The sequence below is a fragment of the Rhinatrema bivittatum genome, chromosome 6 (genome assembly GCF_901001135.1).
Source record: "Rhinatrema bivittatum chromosome 6, aRhiBiv1.1, whole genome shotgun sequence".
NCBI lineage: Eukaryota > Metazoa > Chordata > Amphibia > Gymnophiona > Rhinatrematidae > Rhinatrema > Rhinatrema bivittatum.
The window spans coordinates 205,001,826-205,017,770 of NC_042620.1; the positions used below are offsets into that span (position 1 = coordinate 205,001,826).

Genomic DNA, 15,945 nt, shown 5'->3' on the forward strand with positions numbered 1-15,945 from the left:
AAAATTTGACATAGCAAGCCTATACTTTCTATAACAGCCACATGTGCTTGCTGCTTGAGATGCTTGCAGAGTAAGGAGCTGGTACTTAAAATTCCTCATCACTGCTCCCTGTTGCTGCTTTTCCCCTCAACATAGTCAAGTGATTAGCTTTATCAGTCACTTCCTATAAGCAGCCAGCAACTCCAGGACCTCATTATGTTGATTAATTTTATTAATCAATCAACATTAATAATATATATTAATTATATATATATAATTATATATAATAAATATAATTGTATATATATTATATATAATATATATTAATATATTATTAAATAATCAACATTAAATAATAAACATTAATCAAACATTAAACATTGTTGATTAATTAAAAATTAACCGATGTGAGGTTACTAAACAAATGTCGGTATATAAAAACTGCAAATAAATAAATAATGTACTTTACATAGCTCTCACTTTGTTTTGTTGGGTGATTTCAACTTGCATGCTGAAAAGCTTGAAGGTGTCCTAGAGTCTCGATTTTTTTCTGCTGTGTCTGATCTCCTATTATCTCAATGGATTAAGCGATTTACACCCATAAGAATTGTCACATTCTAGGTTTAAATCTTCATATCAGTATCCATTCATCTACAGCCGAAAGCAGTAACTTTCAAACCAGTGCGAAAGTACACTTGTGCGTGCATTGGCCCACGTACAGGGACTCAGCTACTTTATAACTGTTATAGAACATGCCTGGCTGCATGCACATGTGCGCCAAATTTTAAGTGGGCACGCGCAATTGCATGCAAATGTTGCTTCTATCATGTAAATCAGGGGATTTTAAAAGGGGTGAGCACCGACGCTATTTCCAGTTTTACCAGTTCATCCTCAGCTGAGAGATAGGACCTTCAAACCTGCCCTAATTTAATAGCTTTCACTTCCCCCAGTTAACCCTGATCCTTAAAACCCAAACCTTCCTATTTTTTTTTAATATATGTCATCCATAGCAGAAGTAAAGTTACACAGCAGGGGACTCTGCACACACTGGATCGTATAGCAAATGTTGCTTACCTGATGTAACAGGTGTTCTCACAGGACAGCAGGATGTTAGTCCTCACAAATGGGTGACATCGAGGATGGAGCCCACCACGGAAAACTTCTGTCAAAGTTTAAACAGAACTTTGACTGGCCCCTACTGGGCATGCCCAGCAAGGCACTGACCCTGCAGCCAGCAGGGGTCTCCCTTCAGTCTGATTTTCAAAGCTACAGGCAGTGCCTAGAAAGTAAAAACAAAACGAACCCAACACCGCGGGGTGGCGGGCGGGTTTCGTGAGGACTAACATCCTGCTGTCCTGTGAGAACACCTGTTACATCAGGTAAGCAACATTTGCTTTCTCACAGGACAAGCAGGATGGTTGTCCTCACAAATGGGTGAGTACCGAGCTGAGGATGTCCTGACTTGCACCAAATGCACCCAACGACGTGCAACAGGCAGTACAAGTGGGGTGGAATTTGGGAAAGGGCATCCGCACCCTACCGGGAAGGTGGAAAGGTGTTGGTACATCAGGTTGGAAAAAGGTTACGCAAGACAGATTGGCCGAAGATGGAGTCCTGTCTTCCAGCTTTGTCCAAACAATAGTGGGCTGCAAAGGTATGGAGAGAACTCCAGGTTGCAGCCCTGCAGATGTCAGGAAGCGGCACCGATCGAAGGTGTGCCACTGACGTAGCCATGGCCCTCACAGAGTGTGCTTTGACACGGTCTTGGAAAGGAATGCCAGCCTGCTCATAGCAGAAAGAAATGCAGTCCGCCAACCAGGAGGAAAGAGCCTGCTTACCCACAGGTTGTCCTAACTTGTTAGGATGGAAAGAGACGAATAATTGAGTGCTCTTCCTGTGAGAAACTGTACGGTCTAGGTAAAAGGCTAGAGCTCGTTTACAGTCTAGGGTATGCAGGGTCTGTTCTCCAGAGTTGGAGTGGGGCCTGGGAAAAAAGATAGGTAGTATGATGGATTGATTGATATGAAACTCAGAAACTACCTTAGGTAAAAATTTAGGGTGAGTGCGGAGTACCGCCCGGTCCTGCAGGAGTTTAGTGTAAGGCGGATAGGTAACTAGGGCCTGTAATTCACTAACCCTGCGAGCTGAAGTGATAGCCAAAAGGAATAACACTTTCCATGTGAGATACTTTAACTCACAGGAGTGCAGAGGTTCGAAAGGAGGTTTCATTAGACGACCAAGAACCAGATTAAGGTCCCAGGATGGGGCCGGAGGCCGTAAGGGTGGCTTCAGATGGAGCAAGCCTTTAAGAAAACGTGTTACTAGGGGTTGTACTGAAATAGGGACACCCCGTACACCTTTATGGAAGGCGGCTACCGCACTGACATGCATCCTAATGGAAGAGGTTTTAAGACCTGATTCAGAGAGATGCCATAAATAGTCCAAGAATTTGGAAATTGGACAGGAAAGGGGATCAAGGGACTGAGAAGTGCACCATGATGTGTACCTTTTCCATTTGTATGAGTAAGACTTTCTTGTGGAAGGCTTTCGTGAAGCTATCAGGACTCGAGAAACGGAATCTGAAAGGTTGAAAGGCTGAAGGACTAACCTTTCAACATCCATGCCGTCAGGGACAAGGCTTGGAGGTTGGGATGGAGGAGGCATCCGTCGTTTTGAGTGAGCAGATGCGGGTCCTTTCCCAGAGGAATGTGCCTGCGGATGGAGAGATCCTGGAGTATTGGAAACCATACTTGGCGTGGCCAGTAAGGTGCTATCAGGATCATGGTTCCTCCGTCCTGGCGTAGCTTCACGAGAGTCTTTGACACAAGAGGAAGTGGGGGGAATGCGTAGAGCAGACCGGTTGTCCACTTGAGGGAGAATGCATCCCTCGGCCGAGAGTTCTGGCTCCGAATGAGAGAGCAGTAATCGTCCACTTTGTGGTTCTGAGGGGACGCAAAGAGGTCTATGCGGGGAGAACCCCACTTGTGAAACAGAGAGGTCGCTATCAGAGGATCGAGTGACCACTCGTGCGGTCGGAAGACACGGCTCAGCCGGTCTGCCAATACATTGTCTACTCCCGGCAGGTAAGTGGCCCTGAGGTACATAGAGTGGGAGAGGGCTTCCGCCCAGATCTGCGCAGCTTCCTGACACAGAAGGAAGGAGCCTGTGCCTCCCTGCTTGTTTATGTACCACATGGCCACTTGGTTGTCCGTCTGGATTAAGATTATCTGATGAAAGAGATGATCTTTGAAAGTGCGGAGCGCATAGCGGATTGCTCGAAGTTCCAGGAAATTGATCTGGTGTTCGGCTTCCTCGTTGGACCATAACCCTTGGGTTTGAAAATTGTCCACATGGGCCCCCCAACCGATGTGGGAAGCGTCGGTGGTTAGGATAACTTGCGGATCCGGTGGAAGAAAGGGTAAGCCCTGAAGGAGGTTGACCTGAGTCGTCCACCAAGTTAAGGATAGGCGCAGCGCTTGTGTGACTGTGATTATGGAGGACAGAGGCTGAAAAGCTTGAATCCATTGTTGTCGTAGAGTCCATTGTGTTACCCTCATGGCTAGTCTGGTCATGGGAGTGACTTGAACCGAGGATGCCATGTGTCCTAGGAGAACTAGGAATTGGCGAGCTGTGGCAGTGTCTTGAGACTGGAGCTGGTGAGCTAGGGACATGAGAGTTTGGACCCGTTGTAGCGGAAGGTAGGCCTTTGCCTGTAAGGTGTCCAAGTCTGCCCCAATGAAAGATAAGGTTTGAGATGGGACGAAGCAAGATTTCTCGTAATTGACAAGAAACCCTAAGGAAAGGAGTGTGTTGATTGTCAATTGTAGGGAGGACCGGGCAATCTGAGGGGTGGAGGCCCTGATCAGCCAGTCGTCCAGATAGGGGTATACGTGGACACCTTCCTTCCTGAGGAATGCTGCTACAACTACGAGGCATTTGGTGAAGACCCGTGGAGCAGATGCCAGACCGAAAGGCAGTACTCGGTATTGATAATGGTCGCGGCCTACGAGAAACCGCAGATATTTGCGATGGGATTGTGTTATCGCAATATGGGTATAAGCTTCCTTGAGGTCGAGGGAGCATAGCCAATCCCCTTTCTGCAGCAGAGGGAGTAACGTGCCCAGGGTTACCATCTGAATTTTTCTTTTTGAAGGTACTTGTTGAGGGCTCGAAGGTCTAAAATTGGACGTAGCCCTCCTGATTTCTTTGGAATTAGGAAGTATCTGGAATAGAATCCCTTGCCTCGTTGAGAGGGAGGAACGAGTTCTATAGCATTTGATTGCAGAAGAAGAGATACTTCCTGTTGTAATTGAGCCAAATGGCTGGATAGACTCCACGCTTGAAGCGGCGGGGAGTCTGCCGGAAGAGTTATGAAATTGAGGTGGTAACCCTGTGCGATAATCGCCAGCACCCACTGGTCTGAGGTAATCCGTATCCAATGCTGTAGAAAGTGGCACAGACGACCCCCTACAGGGATGTGGGGGAGTGGGATATGGCATGTGCTCCGAGTCGGGAAGTCAAAGGCCTGCCGCAGGCCCGGGGGGTGGGGCTACAGCAGGTCTTTGTTTCCGAGGTTGGCGTGGCTGAGGTCTGGTGGAGGATCGAGCCGGACGAGGCCTAGTCGACGGAGGGTAATAACGACGTGGCCGAAAGAATGACTTTTTGGAGTCCTTCTTAGGTGGTGGTTTGGAGGATACCTCAGATGGAACAGACGAAAGTTGTTTCAACGTCTCGTGGTGATCCTTCAATTCCGCCACAATTTGTTGAATCTGTTCTCCGAACAGATTATCCCCTAAGCAGGGTAAATCGGCTAGACGATCCTGAACCTCTGGGCGAAGGTTGGATGATTTTAACCAAGCCCAACGTCTGGCTGAGATGGCAGTAGCTGAGACTTTCGTGGAAGCATCGAAGATATCGTAGGCCGTTCGGATCTCGTGCTTCCCAGCTTCAAATCCTTTATGAAGGAGGGCTTGAAGCTGTGGCTGGTATTGGTCCGGTAAGGTGTCAGCGTAGTCCTGCATTTGTTTAAGGATAGCTCTGTTGTACTGAGTCATATAAAGTTGGTATGAAGCTATACGAGATATCAACATAGCCCCATGATACACTTTCCTTCCCACACTATCAAGAAATTGGTTGTCCTTGATAGGGGGAGTGGAAGAGTGTGGCTTTAAACGCTTGGCTTTCTTTTGCGCAGACTCAACTACAACAGAGCGATGATCCAGTTGAGACTTCTGAAATCCTGGTGCTGACTGAACGAGGTAGGTTGAGTCAGCTTTTTTATTGACTGGTGACACAGATGAAGGTGATTCCCAGTTTTTCTTTAAAAGATCCAGAAATACTTGGTGAATGGGGATGGAAGCGATGATCTTGGGGGCATCCAGAAATTGGAGCAGCTCCATCATTTGGTGCCTGTCATCGGTCTCAGATTGCAGCTGAAAAGGCACAACTTCTGACATCTCCTTTACAAAATTTATAAAGGAGAGATCTTCAGGAGGAGATCGTTTTCTACTCTCTGTAGGAGATGGTGGGGATGGTAAATCTGTATCTGAAGATGAATCATCACCCCAGGTATCATAAGGATCATGTAAGGTTTGCTGTCCTGAAGGACCTGGTAGAGGATCCAAAGGCATCGATGGAACCGGTGCTGCAAGCGGAACAGTCAACGGCATCGAGGGCTTCGGGGCCACCGATGGAATCGGTGCCGATCTTGGAATCGATGGAGCCGAAGGATAAATCGGTGGAAAGGTATGTGAAGGCACCGATGGAACGACACCGGACGGAGGAATCCGGAACGGTGTTTCTCCTGTCGATGAATGTCCTTCCGGAGATGATGGTGTAGTCGGTGCTAATGAAATCACCGATGGAAGGGCGCGCATAAGTGCCTCCATACGATTTAGTATCGGTGCCAACGCTTCCACTATAGGCTCGGTGGTCGGTTCCATCCTCGGTGGCAGAGTCGGTGCTGAGGTCGGTGCCTGAGGCGGTGCCGGAATCGGTGCCGGAGGCGGTGCCGGTGGAGGCTGGAATCTTCGCATCGCATTCTCGATGGCCTCCTGGACCAGCCGGTCCAGTTCTGCCCGGAGACCAGGGGTAAGCATACCCGGCTCGACGGGAGAGGGAGGCTGAGGCAGGGCCGGAGGGACCACCGTAACCGGTGGGATCACGGCCCCCGCACCCCGGGAGGGTGAGGGTTTCCTCGGTGCCTGCGAACGAGACGTGGACGGTGCCAGGTCCGACCGAGGCTTTTTCTTCGGTGGCTCGGCCTGTTCAGAGGTCGATGGTTGCGGATCCTCGACGGGCCGAGACTTGTGCCGTCGATGGCGATGCTTATCCTTCCGATCTCCTCGGTCATCCGGGGAGGGGACAGGAGTCGACGGCCGAGAAGTCATCGATGGTGGACGGTCACCGGCGGGTTGGCGATGGTGGTGCAACTTCGACGGTGCCGGTTCCGATGACGTCGATGCTATCGATGGCGTTGGGGTGGGTGCATGGAAGAGGAGCCCCATCTTCTCCATCCTGGCCTTGCGACCCTTAGGTGTCATTAAGGCACATTTGGTGCAAGTCAGGACATCATGCTCACTACCCAAACATAAAACACAAACCCTATGGGGGTCAGTGATGGACATAGTCCGGGTACAATCCGGACATCGACGGAACCCCGTCGCCATGGCTTAAGGCCAAATTTAGGCGCGGGCTCAGTAAGTTCCCACAGGCCTCAAGGGCCAAAATCGACGGCCGCCGATTAAAAAAGGGAAAAAACTTACCGGTTTCCGCGAAAGTGACAAAAATTTGTCGAAGGGAGACCCCTGAGGGGCAAATTTTCTTCGGATAGAAAAATACCGAATTCCTGTCAGGAACGTGGTAAGAGAGCTCCTTTCACCGCGTGGCAACTGCTGCGCGGAAAAAAGAAGACTGAAGGGAGACCCCTGCTGGCTGCAGGGTCAGTGCCTTGCTGGGCATGCCCAGTAGGGGCCAGTCAAAGTTCTGTTTAAACTTTGACAGAAGTTTTCCGTGGTGGGCTCCATCCTCGATGTCACCCATTTGTGAGGACAACCATCCTGCTTGTCCTGTGAGAAAATTATTTACGCACACATCTCAAGTTCACACCCTAAAACATTCATGCTCCACCCATACCATGCCCACACCCTGTCCCTTTATGAAAACTTTCAAGATACGTGCGTAAATGCCTCCGCACACATATCTAGGCAGCTTTTAAATCCGCTCAGCACATATAAGCCTACTTTATTCGTGCATCCCCAACTGATGTGCATGTCAGGCTTTTAAAATTCACCTTTAATTCTTTTACAATTTTATCATTTACATGGACTGATCGTGTCATTATTATTTTTATCTGTACCTCAAAGTATTGTATATCCAGCTTCCTAGCATCAAGATCTCTGCCAATCGAACTAAAAATCTACGTCTTGGTAAATTCACACAAGCAATTGAGTTCCCTTCCGGCTCCCCTGCGCGTTCGTTAGAGGATAAATTCATACATGGAATACCAAGCAAGGTCAAGCATTCGACAGTATAGCTCTACTTTATTATTGCATATGTAAATCACAAACTGTCCGATCTGCTTTTTCAAATTAAAAAGTTTGAAAAAGCAGATTTGACATCAAGATAGAAAATGGCACAAGAGAAAGTTCCCAGAGAATGAGTTTAAGCTAAAAGTTTATATTAAACACTATTTGCTAGCAGTTAAGCAAGCTATAAAAAGATCATTACAAGATTATACTCTCCAAAGCAGAGCACAGACAAGCAGTTGTTTAGGGAATTCCTGTATATGTGCAGAAAATAATTTTTTACTTTTCCAGAAAATTCTGAAAGAAATGACCAATTTGGTACAGAGAGCAGTTACATAAACCACTTGGACACTATAATGAACTATCTTCAGAGAAAAGATTTTTAAATTGCATTTCTCCATTTTCCCCAATAGCCTTCAATTGAAGACAGAGCTAACAGTCATTTAAAATTTATTTTCATTCTGTGACTATCAAAATATCTTTTAGGGTGTAGTAGGACTGGAAATGTAAATGCAATGACATTCTGCTACTATAATTCATTTTTAGTCTCAAACAAAAATATTGCAGCATATATTCAGCCTTGTTTCTTTCCATTATCCAGATTTTGAGATGTCTTTGAAAGAACTCAACTGTATTCTATTGCTTTTAAAGACACACATACTTTTCCCCCACCCTGGAGATGGTTGGTGCTTTAAAAAAAATATCTATGAAAATGGATGTGTGTTTATTTGTTTCTCTGCATTATCACCAGTACTGAACTCTTTCAGACATTTTTTAGGTTATGGAGATTTCATTACAGCTCAATCACCATTCCTACTACATCTTCCATCCATATTTCCATACTGCACAGAGATATGGATTGTTACTATGATTTTAAAAAGTCCTACATACCTATTGCTGTAAACACTTTTTTCTCCATATGTTGCACGAAGGGCCTGGTAATGGCCGCAGGAAACAAGTTCAGAAGAAGGGCTGTACACCTCGCGCTTGATCTTTGCTGGTGGCGGGCCATGCATCACCACTGAAATTTAAAGAAAACAATGTTTAGACACTAAAATTATCAGTTCTGTTTAGGTCGGTGAGTACTAACAAACTGTAGGCTTAGAATTAACTATCAATCTTAATATATAAACAAAAAAATGATACAAGAAAACAATTGACATGGATACATGATGTTAACTTCAATGTACAACAGAATTTCATATTTCCTAGCAAACATGGTGAATATAATTGCCAATAGTGCTAAAAAACAACTACGGGTAAAATACACAGTCATACACCATGGATCATAAATTATCTACTAAAAAACGGCCCTTCATAAACTTAGCAGTAACATTACATTAAAATATTGTATGCCTGTAAACCTCAATGATACTACCCAATATAGTCATAGCCAAATAGTTTAAATGCTGCTTATTTTTTACTTTTTTTCTTTTTAAAAAAAAAAGTTTTGTGCAAACATTATCAAGTGAATTTTCAAAGGACTATGTATGTAAATAATTACAGGCTCAAGTTACCTACCCGCCTTACACTAAACTTCTGCACGACCGGATAGTACTCTGCATTCACTCTAAGTTTTTGCCTAAGGTAGTATCGGAGTTTCACATTAATCTACCTTCTTTCCCAGGCCCCACTCCAATCCAGGAGAACAGGCCCTGCATACCCTTGACTGTAAACGGGCTCTAGCATTCTATCTAGACCGTACAACTGCCCACAGGAAAAGCACTCAACTGTTTGTTTCTTTCCATCCACCAGACTGGGGCAACCTGTGGGTAAGCAGACTCTCTCCTCCTGGTTAGCGGACTGCATATCCTTTTGTTATCAGCAAGCAGGCATTCCACTTCAAGACCATGTTAAAGCACACTCTGTGAGGGCCATGGCAACTTCAGTAGCGCACCTACGGTCGGTGCTGCTTCCTGATATTTAGGATATTAAGGCTGCTACCTGGAGTTCTCTCCATACGTTTACAGCACATTAGTGTTTGGACAAGGCTGGAAGACAAGATTCCATCTTCGGCTAGTCTATCTTGCGCAACCTTTTTGCAACTTGATGTACCAACACCCTTCCGCCTGCCCGTTAGGGTTCAGGATGCCCTCTACCAAATTCCACCCCAGTTGTGGTGCCGGTTGCACGTTTTGGGTACACTTGGTGCATATCTCGGACATCCTCAGCTTGGTACTCACCCATATGTGAGGACTACCATCCTGCTTGTCCTGTGAGAAAGCAAATGTTGCTTACCTGTAACAGGTGTTCACAGGACAGCAGGATATTAGTCCTCACAAAACCCGCCCGCCACCTCGCGGTGTTGGGTTTGTTATGTTTTATTTTATTGACATTTAATATAAGAACATAAGAAATTGCCATGCTGGGTCAAACCAAGGGTCCATCAAACCCAGTATCCTGTTTCCAACAGAGGCCAAACCAGGCCACAAGAACCTGGCAATTACCCAAACACTAAATAAGACTTAAGGGTGACACCTGCTGGTTGCAGGGTTAGTGCAATCCTGGTCATGCCCAGTAGGTGCCAGTCAAAGTTCTAGAAACTTTGACAAAAGTGTTCCGTGATTGGGCTCCATCCTATGATGTCACCCATACGAGGACTAACATCCTGCTGTCCTGTGAGAACACCTGTTACAGGTAAGCAACATTTGCTATATCCCTGTATAGGGCTTTGCATGGGAAAACACGCGTACAGGCATGCACAAACCCGTGGCAGCTTCAGTACACCTTATTACATCGGCCCCATTGTTAGGAAGTGGGGGACTTCTGTGGATGCAGAGCATATGCTTATATTAAGTCCCATGATGGTCATGTGTTCAGTGTGTGACACACGTGAGAGCATCACTTCTCAGGCGTGTTCTGATAGAAAAAAAGGTTGAGATCCACTGCTTTAGTGGACAAAGTTAGAGTCTTTCCATTTGCAAACACATGAATCTTTGCAGGATATTGTAAGGAGAATTTTCCCTCCTTTGCTATAGAGAGCAGTACAGATCGGTGCCATTTTGCACTGTGCTTCAGAGATTTTCATTGAAAAATTGCCAAATAAAGATGGACCATCATATTCTAATTTCTTTGCATTTTTTAAGTGCTTGCATTATTTTTAACCTTAATCGCAAAGTTCAGAATTCATGCAATTACAGATCAAGTGCCGCCGTCCCTCCTAACTCCAGTCCTATGAGCCCTCTCAACGACTATAGGTTTCATTTCCAAAGACAAGCCCAGTGCCTCTCTAAGCCATATTTATCAAAAGTGCATTAAGAACAAACTCTGCAAGACTAATGACATTAACGTTATTCCTGCATGCCCTATTCTCTTGGTCTTCGAATCTAACCATAAGTGCCACATTCTCCTTCTTTGGCCCATAAGCTGGTCAAATACCATCTCCTGTACAGCAACCCTGTTGCCAAGATTCAGACATTTCCTCCATTGCTGATTGCAGCTTACTCAGCTGATCAGTCAAAGCAGATGTAATATCTCTTTAATGTCTTGCAAGGAATGCTCAGTCACTGTCGCCATCTTGGAGTCAGAAGAAATCAGCTTCTCCTTATCTTTCTTTCTCTTTCAGTACTTGCACCGATAGCGTCACTATTTCCAACCAGCACAGCCCATCGCGCGCAAAGTCCTCACTTGTGTTTACTATTCTAGAGCCCAAATCTTGCATCAAGGTAGGCAGGAGACACAGAAAAGAAGCAGGCCCTCAAGGAGCTCGCTTCACCCATGATTTCTCAGATGGACAACATAACCAGACATCTCCATTTTGGTTTTTGTCTGCCTTAGTTTACTATGTTGCTATGTGAAATATAAATATATTAAATATACTTTTGTTCTCTTCTGTCCCTAATTGTAGGGCACCTTGGTGTGTGTGTTTTACAATTATATTCAAAATAAACAAAAAATAAAGACCACAATGAAGTCTCCTTTAGGAATGTAATGCTAAAACCCGGAAAACAAAGCAGAGCTGGGCATAAAATGCACTGTCATATGGCAAGGATCACACATTTTAGTACATTACATGTGATTAACGATCAGTGCCACTACCCAATATAATCATACCCAAATAATTCAATACTATTTGTTTCTGCTTAATTTTTTTCTTTAGAAATTTTGTACAAAAATGTGAAAAGAAAACTTATCTATGGAATTAATGAATATAGGGGTCGATTTTAAGACCCGCGCTCGTCCATGGATGCGGCTATTTTATAAGATGTGTGCATTGGCACGTGCTGTTATAAAATACGATATCTGCACACACGTGTGGTGGATTTTAACATCTGCACTAGAATGTGTGGGTGGATGGCCTCCTCAATGCATGAAGGGGGGATTTTAAAATCCCATACGTGACGACGGAAGTAGGGTTCCCCCAGTCCGCTCCAATTTAAAGAGCAGACTGGGAGGGAACTTCTCTATACCCCTACCTAACCTTCCTACTCTTTCTCCTTTTCTCCCCAACGCCAACCCCTTCCTAGCTACTGACTTATTTTGTTTGATTACACTTACTGCTCCTCTGGAGTACAAGTAATCTGGCTGGCACATGCTTCCCCGGTACAGCGTCGAATGGCATTGTCCCAGCTCGTCCACCTGCCCCTTTCTTTGGGCCCGACACTTCTGTGCGGAACAGGGGTTAGGTGCATGGCCAGGCTTTTCCGAAAATGTGTGCAGCATGCACAAGGCCCAATCACTTACTCTGCAAGCAGATGTGATTGCCAGAAGAAAAATCACTTTCCATGTGAGATGGCGAAGATCACAGGATTAGAGAGGCTCGAATGGTGGTTTCATGAGCCAACCCAAAACTAGGTTAAGGTCCCAAGAAGGGGCCGGAGGGCACAGTGGAGGTTTGAGGTGGAGCAAGCCCTTCAAAAATCATGTTACAAGGTGTTGTACTGAAATGGGAACATCCCCAACACCTTTATGGAAGGCAGCTACCGCACTGACATGCATTCTGATGGAAGAAGTTTTTAGACCTGACTCTGATAGGTGCCAGAGGTAGTCCAGAAACTTCGTGGTGGAACAGTTGAAAGGATCAAGGGACAGTGAGGCACACCATGACTTAAACCTGTTCCATTTGTAAAAATAAGATTTTCTCGTGGAAGGCTTTCGTTAAACAATCAAGACACGGGAAACTGGCTCCGAAAGGTTGAATGACTGAAGAATTAACTTTTCAACATCCAGGCAGTCAGGGACAAGGCTTGAAGATTGGGGTGGCATAGGCACCTTTCGTTTTGAGTGATCAGAAGCGGGTCCTTCCCCAGGGGAATGTGCCTGCGAATGGAGAGGTCCTGAAGAATTGGAAACCACACTTGGCGTGGCCAGTGAGGGGCTATCAGGATCATGATTCCCTTGCCCTGACGTAGCTTCATGAGAGTCTTTGAGAGAAGTGGAAGTGGAGGGAATGCATAGAGGAGACCGGTGGCCCATGAGAGGGAGAACACGTCTCTTGGTAATGAATGTTGGCTGTGAGTGAGTGAGCAAAAGTTCTCTACTTTGTGGTTTTGAGGTTACGCAAAGAGGTCTATGTAAGGGTAACCCCAACATTGGAATTTCGAGTTCGCCACTGTGGGGTTGAGAAACCACTCGTGCGGCTGAAAAGTGCGACTCAGCCTGTCTGTCACATTGTCCACTCCCAGCAAGTAGGTGGCCCTGAGGTACATCGAGTGGGAAAGGGCATCCGCCCTTATCTGTGCAGCTTCCTGACACAGGAGGTAGGAGCCCTGCTTATTGATGTACCACATGGCCACCTGGTTGTCTGTCTGAATCAGGATGACCTGGTGGGAGAGGCGATCCTGAAACACTCTGAGAGCATATCTGATTGCTCGTAGTTCCAGGAAATTGATTTGGTGTTTGGCTTCCTCTGGAGACCAAGACCCTTGAGTTTACAAATTGGCAACATGTGCTCCCCAGCCGAGGTTGGAAGCATCGGTGGTTAGGGTTACTTGAGGTTCTGGAGTCTGGAGAGGTAGGCCTTGGAGGAGATTGGTCTGATTTTTCCACCAAGCTAGAGACTGACGAAGTGGGTTGGTGATGTGAATAATGGTTGATAGTGGTTGAATAGATTGAGTCCATTGTGACCGTAGAGTCCACTGCATGACTCTCCTGGCCAAGCGGGCCATTGGGGTAACATGCACTGAGGATGCCATGTGTCCCAGTAAGATGAGGAAATGGTGTGCAGTTGAGCATTGTCGAGATTGTAGCTGGTGCGCGAGAGAAGTGAGAGTGAGAGCTCGTTCGAGGCAGAAATGCCTTTGCTTTGAAGTTGCCCAAGTCCGCCCCTATGAATGACAAAGTTTAAGATGGGACTAAGCAGGATATTTTGTAATTGAGAAATCTTAGAGAGATCAGAGTGTGTAAGGTAAGACGTAGGGACGTCAGAGCAGCTTGATAAGTGGGAGCCCTGATCAACCTATCATCGAGATAGGGGTAGACGTGAACACCTTGGCTCCTGAGGAAGGCTACTACTACTACTACGAGACACTTGGTGAAAACTCGTGGTGCAGATGCTAGGCCGAATGGGAGCACTCGGTATTGATAGTGCTTTGGGCCTCCCAGGAATCTCAGAAACCTGCGATGAGACAGAGTTATCGCAATGTGTGTGTAAGCGTCCTGGAAATCTAGAGAGCAGAGCCAGTCTTCCCTTTGCAGAAGAGGAAGGAGGGAACCCAAGGTTACCATCTTGAACTTCTTGGAGAGGTACTTCTTGAGAGCATGCAATTGGACGAACGCTGCCTGACTTTTCGGGGATTAGAAAGTACCGGGAATAGAATCCAAGGCCCTGTTGGGAGTAGGGCACTGGTTCAATTGCTCTGGATTGAAGGAGGGAGACCTCCTGGTCCAGGAGTAGTGAGTGGTCTGATATTCCCCAATTCAACCGAGGTGGGGAGTCCGGTGGGATGGAGAGAAAGTTCAGGTGATAAACTTGAGAGACTATGGCAAGGACCCACTGGTCCGAGGTGATTGTGTGCCAGATGTTGAAATGACACAAACGACCTCCCACTAGTACATGCGGCAGTGGAAGTTGGCTGCTGCTCTCTATGCAGGAGTCAAAAACTGGAAGCAGGGCCCGGCTGAGGAGCTGCTTGAGGTTTTTGTTGACGAGTTTGTCGGGACTGGGCCTTTTGGAAAGGCTTTGTGGCACGACATCTAGACGATGGTGGGTAGGACTTCTTTTGACGATAGAACGACTTAAGAGTCCTTCCTGAATGGTTGTTTGGCTGAATAGTCAGAAGGCATCAGAGAAAGTTGGCAAAGAGTCTCATGATGATCCTTGAGCTGCGCCACTGTTTGTTGGATCTGTTCAAACAGATTGTTTCCAATGCAAGGCAGATCGGACAATCTGTCTTGGACTTCAGGACGTAAGTCCGAAGACTTAAGCCAGGCCCATCTTCTTGCAGAAATAGCAGCTGCCAAAACCCTGGAAGCAGTGTCGAAGATGTCATAAGAGGACCTTATTTCATGTTTCCCCGCTTCAAAACCTTTGTGGACCAGGGTTTGTAGCTGCTCCTGGAATTGCTGAGGCAGGGACTCTGCAAAGTCCTGTATTTGCTTGAATAGGACCCTATTGTACTGGGTCATATAAAGTTGGTAAGAGGCTATCCGAGAAATAAGCATTGATCCCTGGAAGACACGCCGATCAATGGCATCCAGGAATTTCTGTTCCTTGCCTGGAGGGAAGGAAGAATGGGGCTTTGAACATCGTGCCTTCTTTTGGACAGATTCAACAACCACGGACTGGTGATTCAATTGAGGTTTTTGGAAACCTGGTGCAGATTGGACCAAGTATTTAGTATATGCTTTGCAGTTGACTGGTGCTACCGAACCAGGGTGTTCCCAATTCTTTTTGAGAAGATCCAAAAGAACTTCATGGATAGGGATGGAGGCGATTTCTTTGGGAGCATCCAGAAATTGTAACAGCTCCATCTGATGTCTATAGTCTTGCTCAGTCTGTAGTTGGAAGGGAACCAACAGACATTTCCTTCACAAAATTGATGAAGGACAAGTCCTCTGGGGGAGAACGCTTCCTGCTTTCGGTAGGAGATGGTAAATCATCAGTGTCCGGGGACAAATAGTCGGTCCAGCTGTCATAAGGATCAGCACCGGTCCCTCTAGGCAACTGAGAGGGACGGGAGGAAGGTATTCCCGAAGGTCCTGATCTAGGCTTCGAAGGCATCAAGGGAGTTATGGGAGGCATCGATGGATGGATGGATCGGCGGTACAGATGACTGCAATGGTATCTATGACGTTGATGGTTGAGGCATTGGCAGGACTCCCGATGGAGGAAGATGGAACGGCGTTTCTCCTCCCGATGACAGAGCAAGTGGAGAGGGCACCAGAGCCATCGTTGACCCCGGATCCATTGGTGGAAAAGTGGCTATAAGTGCTTCCATCCTTGAGAGCAGCGGTGCCAATGCTGCCGGAATGGGATCAGTGGCCGGTTCCACAATCGGCA

General features: G+C 46.5%; 1 protein-coding gene across 1 annotated transcript in view; it reads right to left on the bottom strand.

The window, feature by feature from the left end:
• The window catches only part of ETV5 (ETS variant 5), a 168,066-nt gene that overhangs the window by 118,881 nt on the left and 33,240 nt on the right, over positions 1–15,945 (bottom strand). The window contains exon 6 of the mRNA XM_029606457.1: positions 8,397–8,526. Coding sequence (XP_029462317.1) covers positions 8,397–8,526 — 130 coding nt within the window. The remainder of the gene's footprint in view (positions 1–8,396; positions 8,527–15,945) is intronic.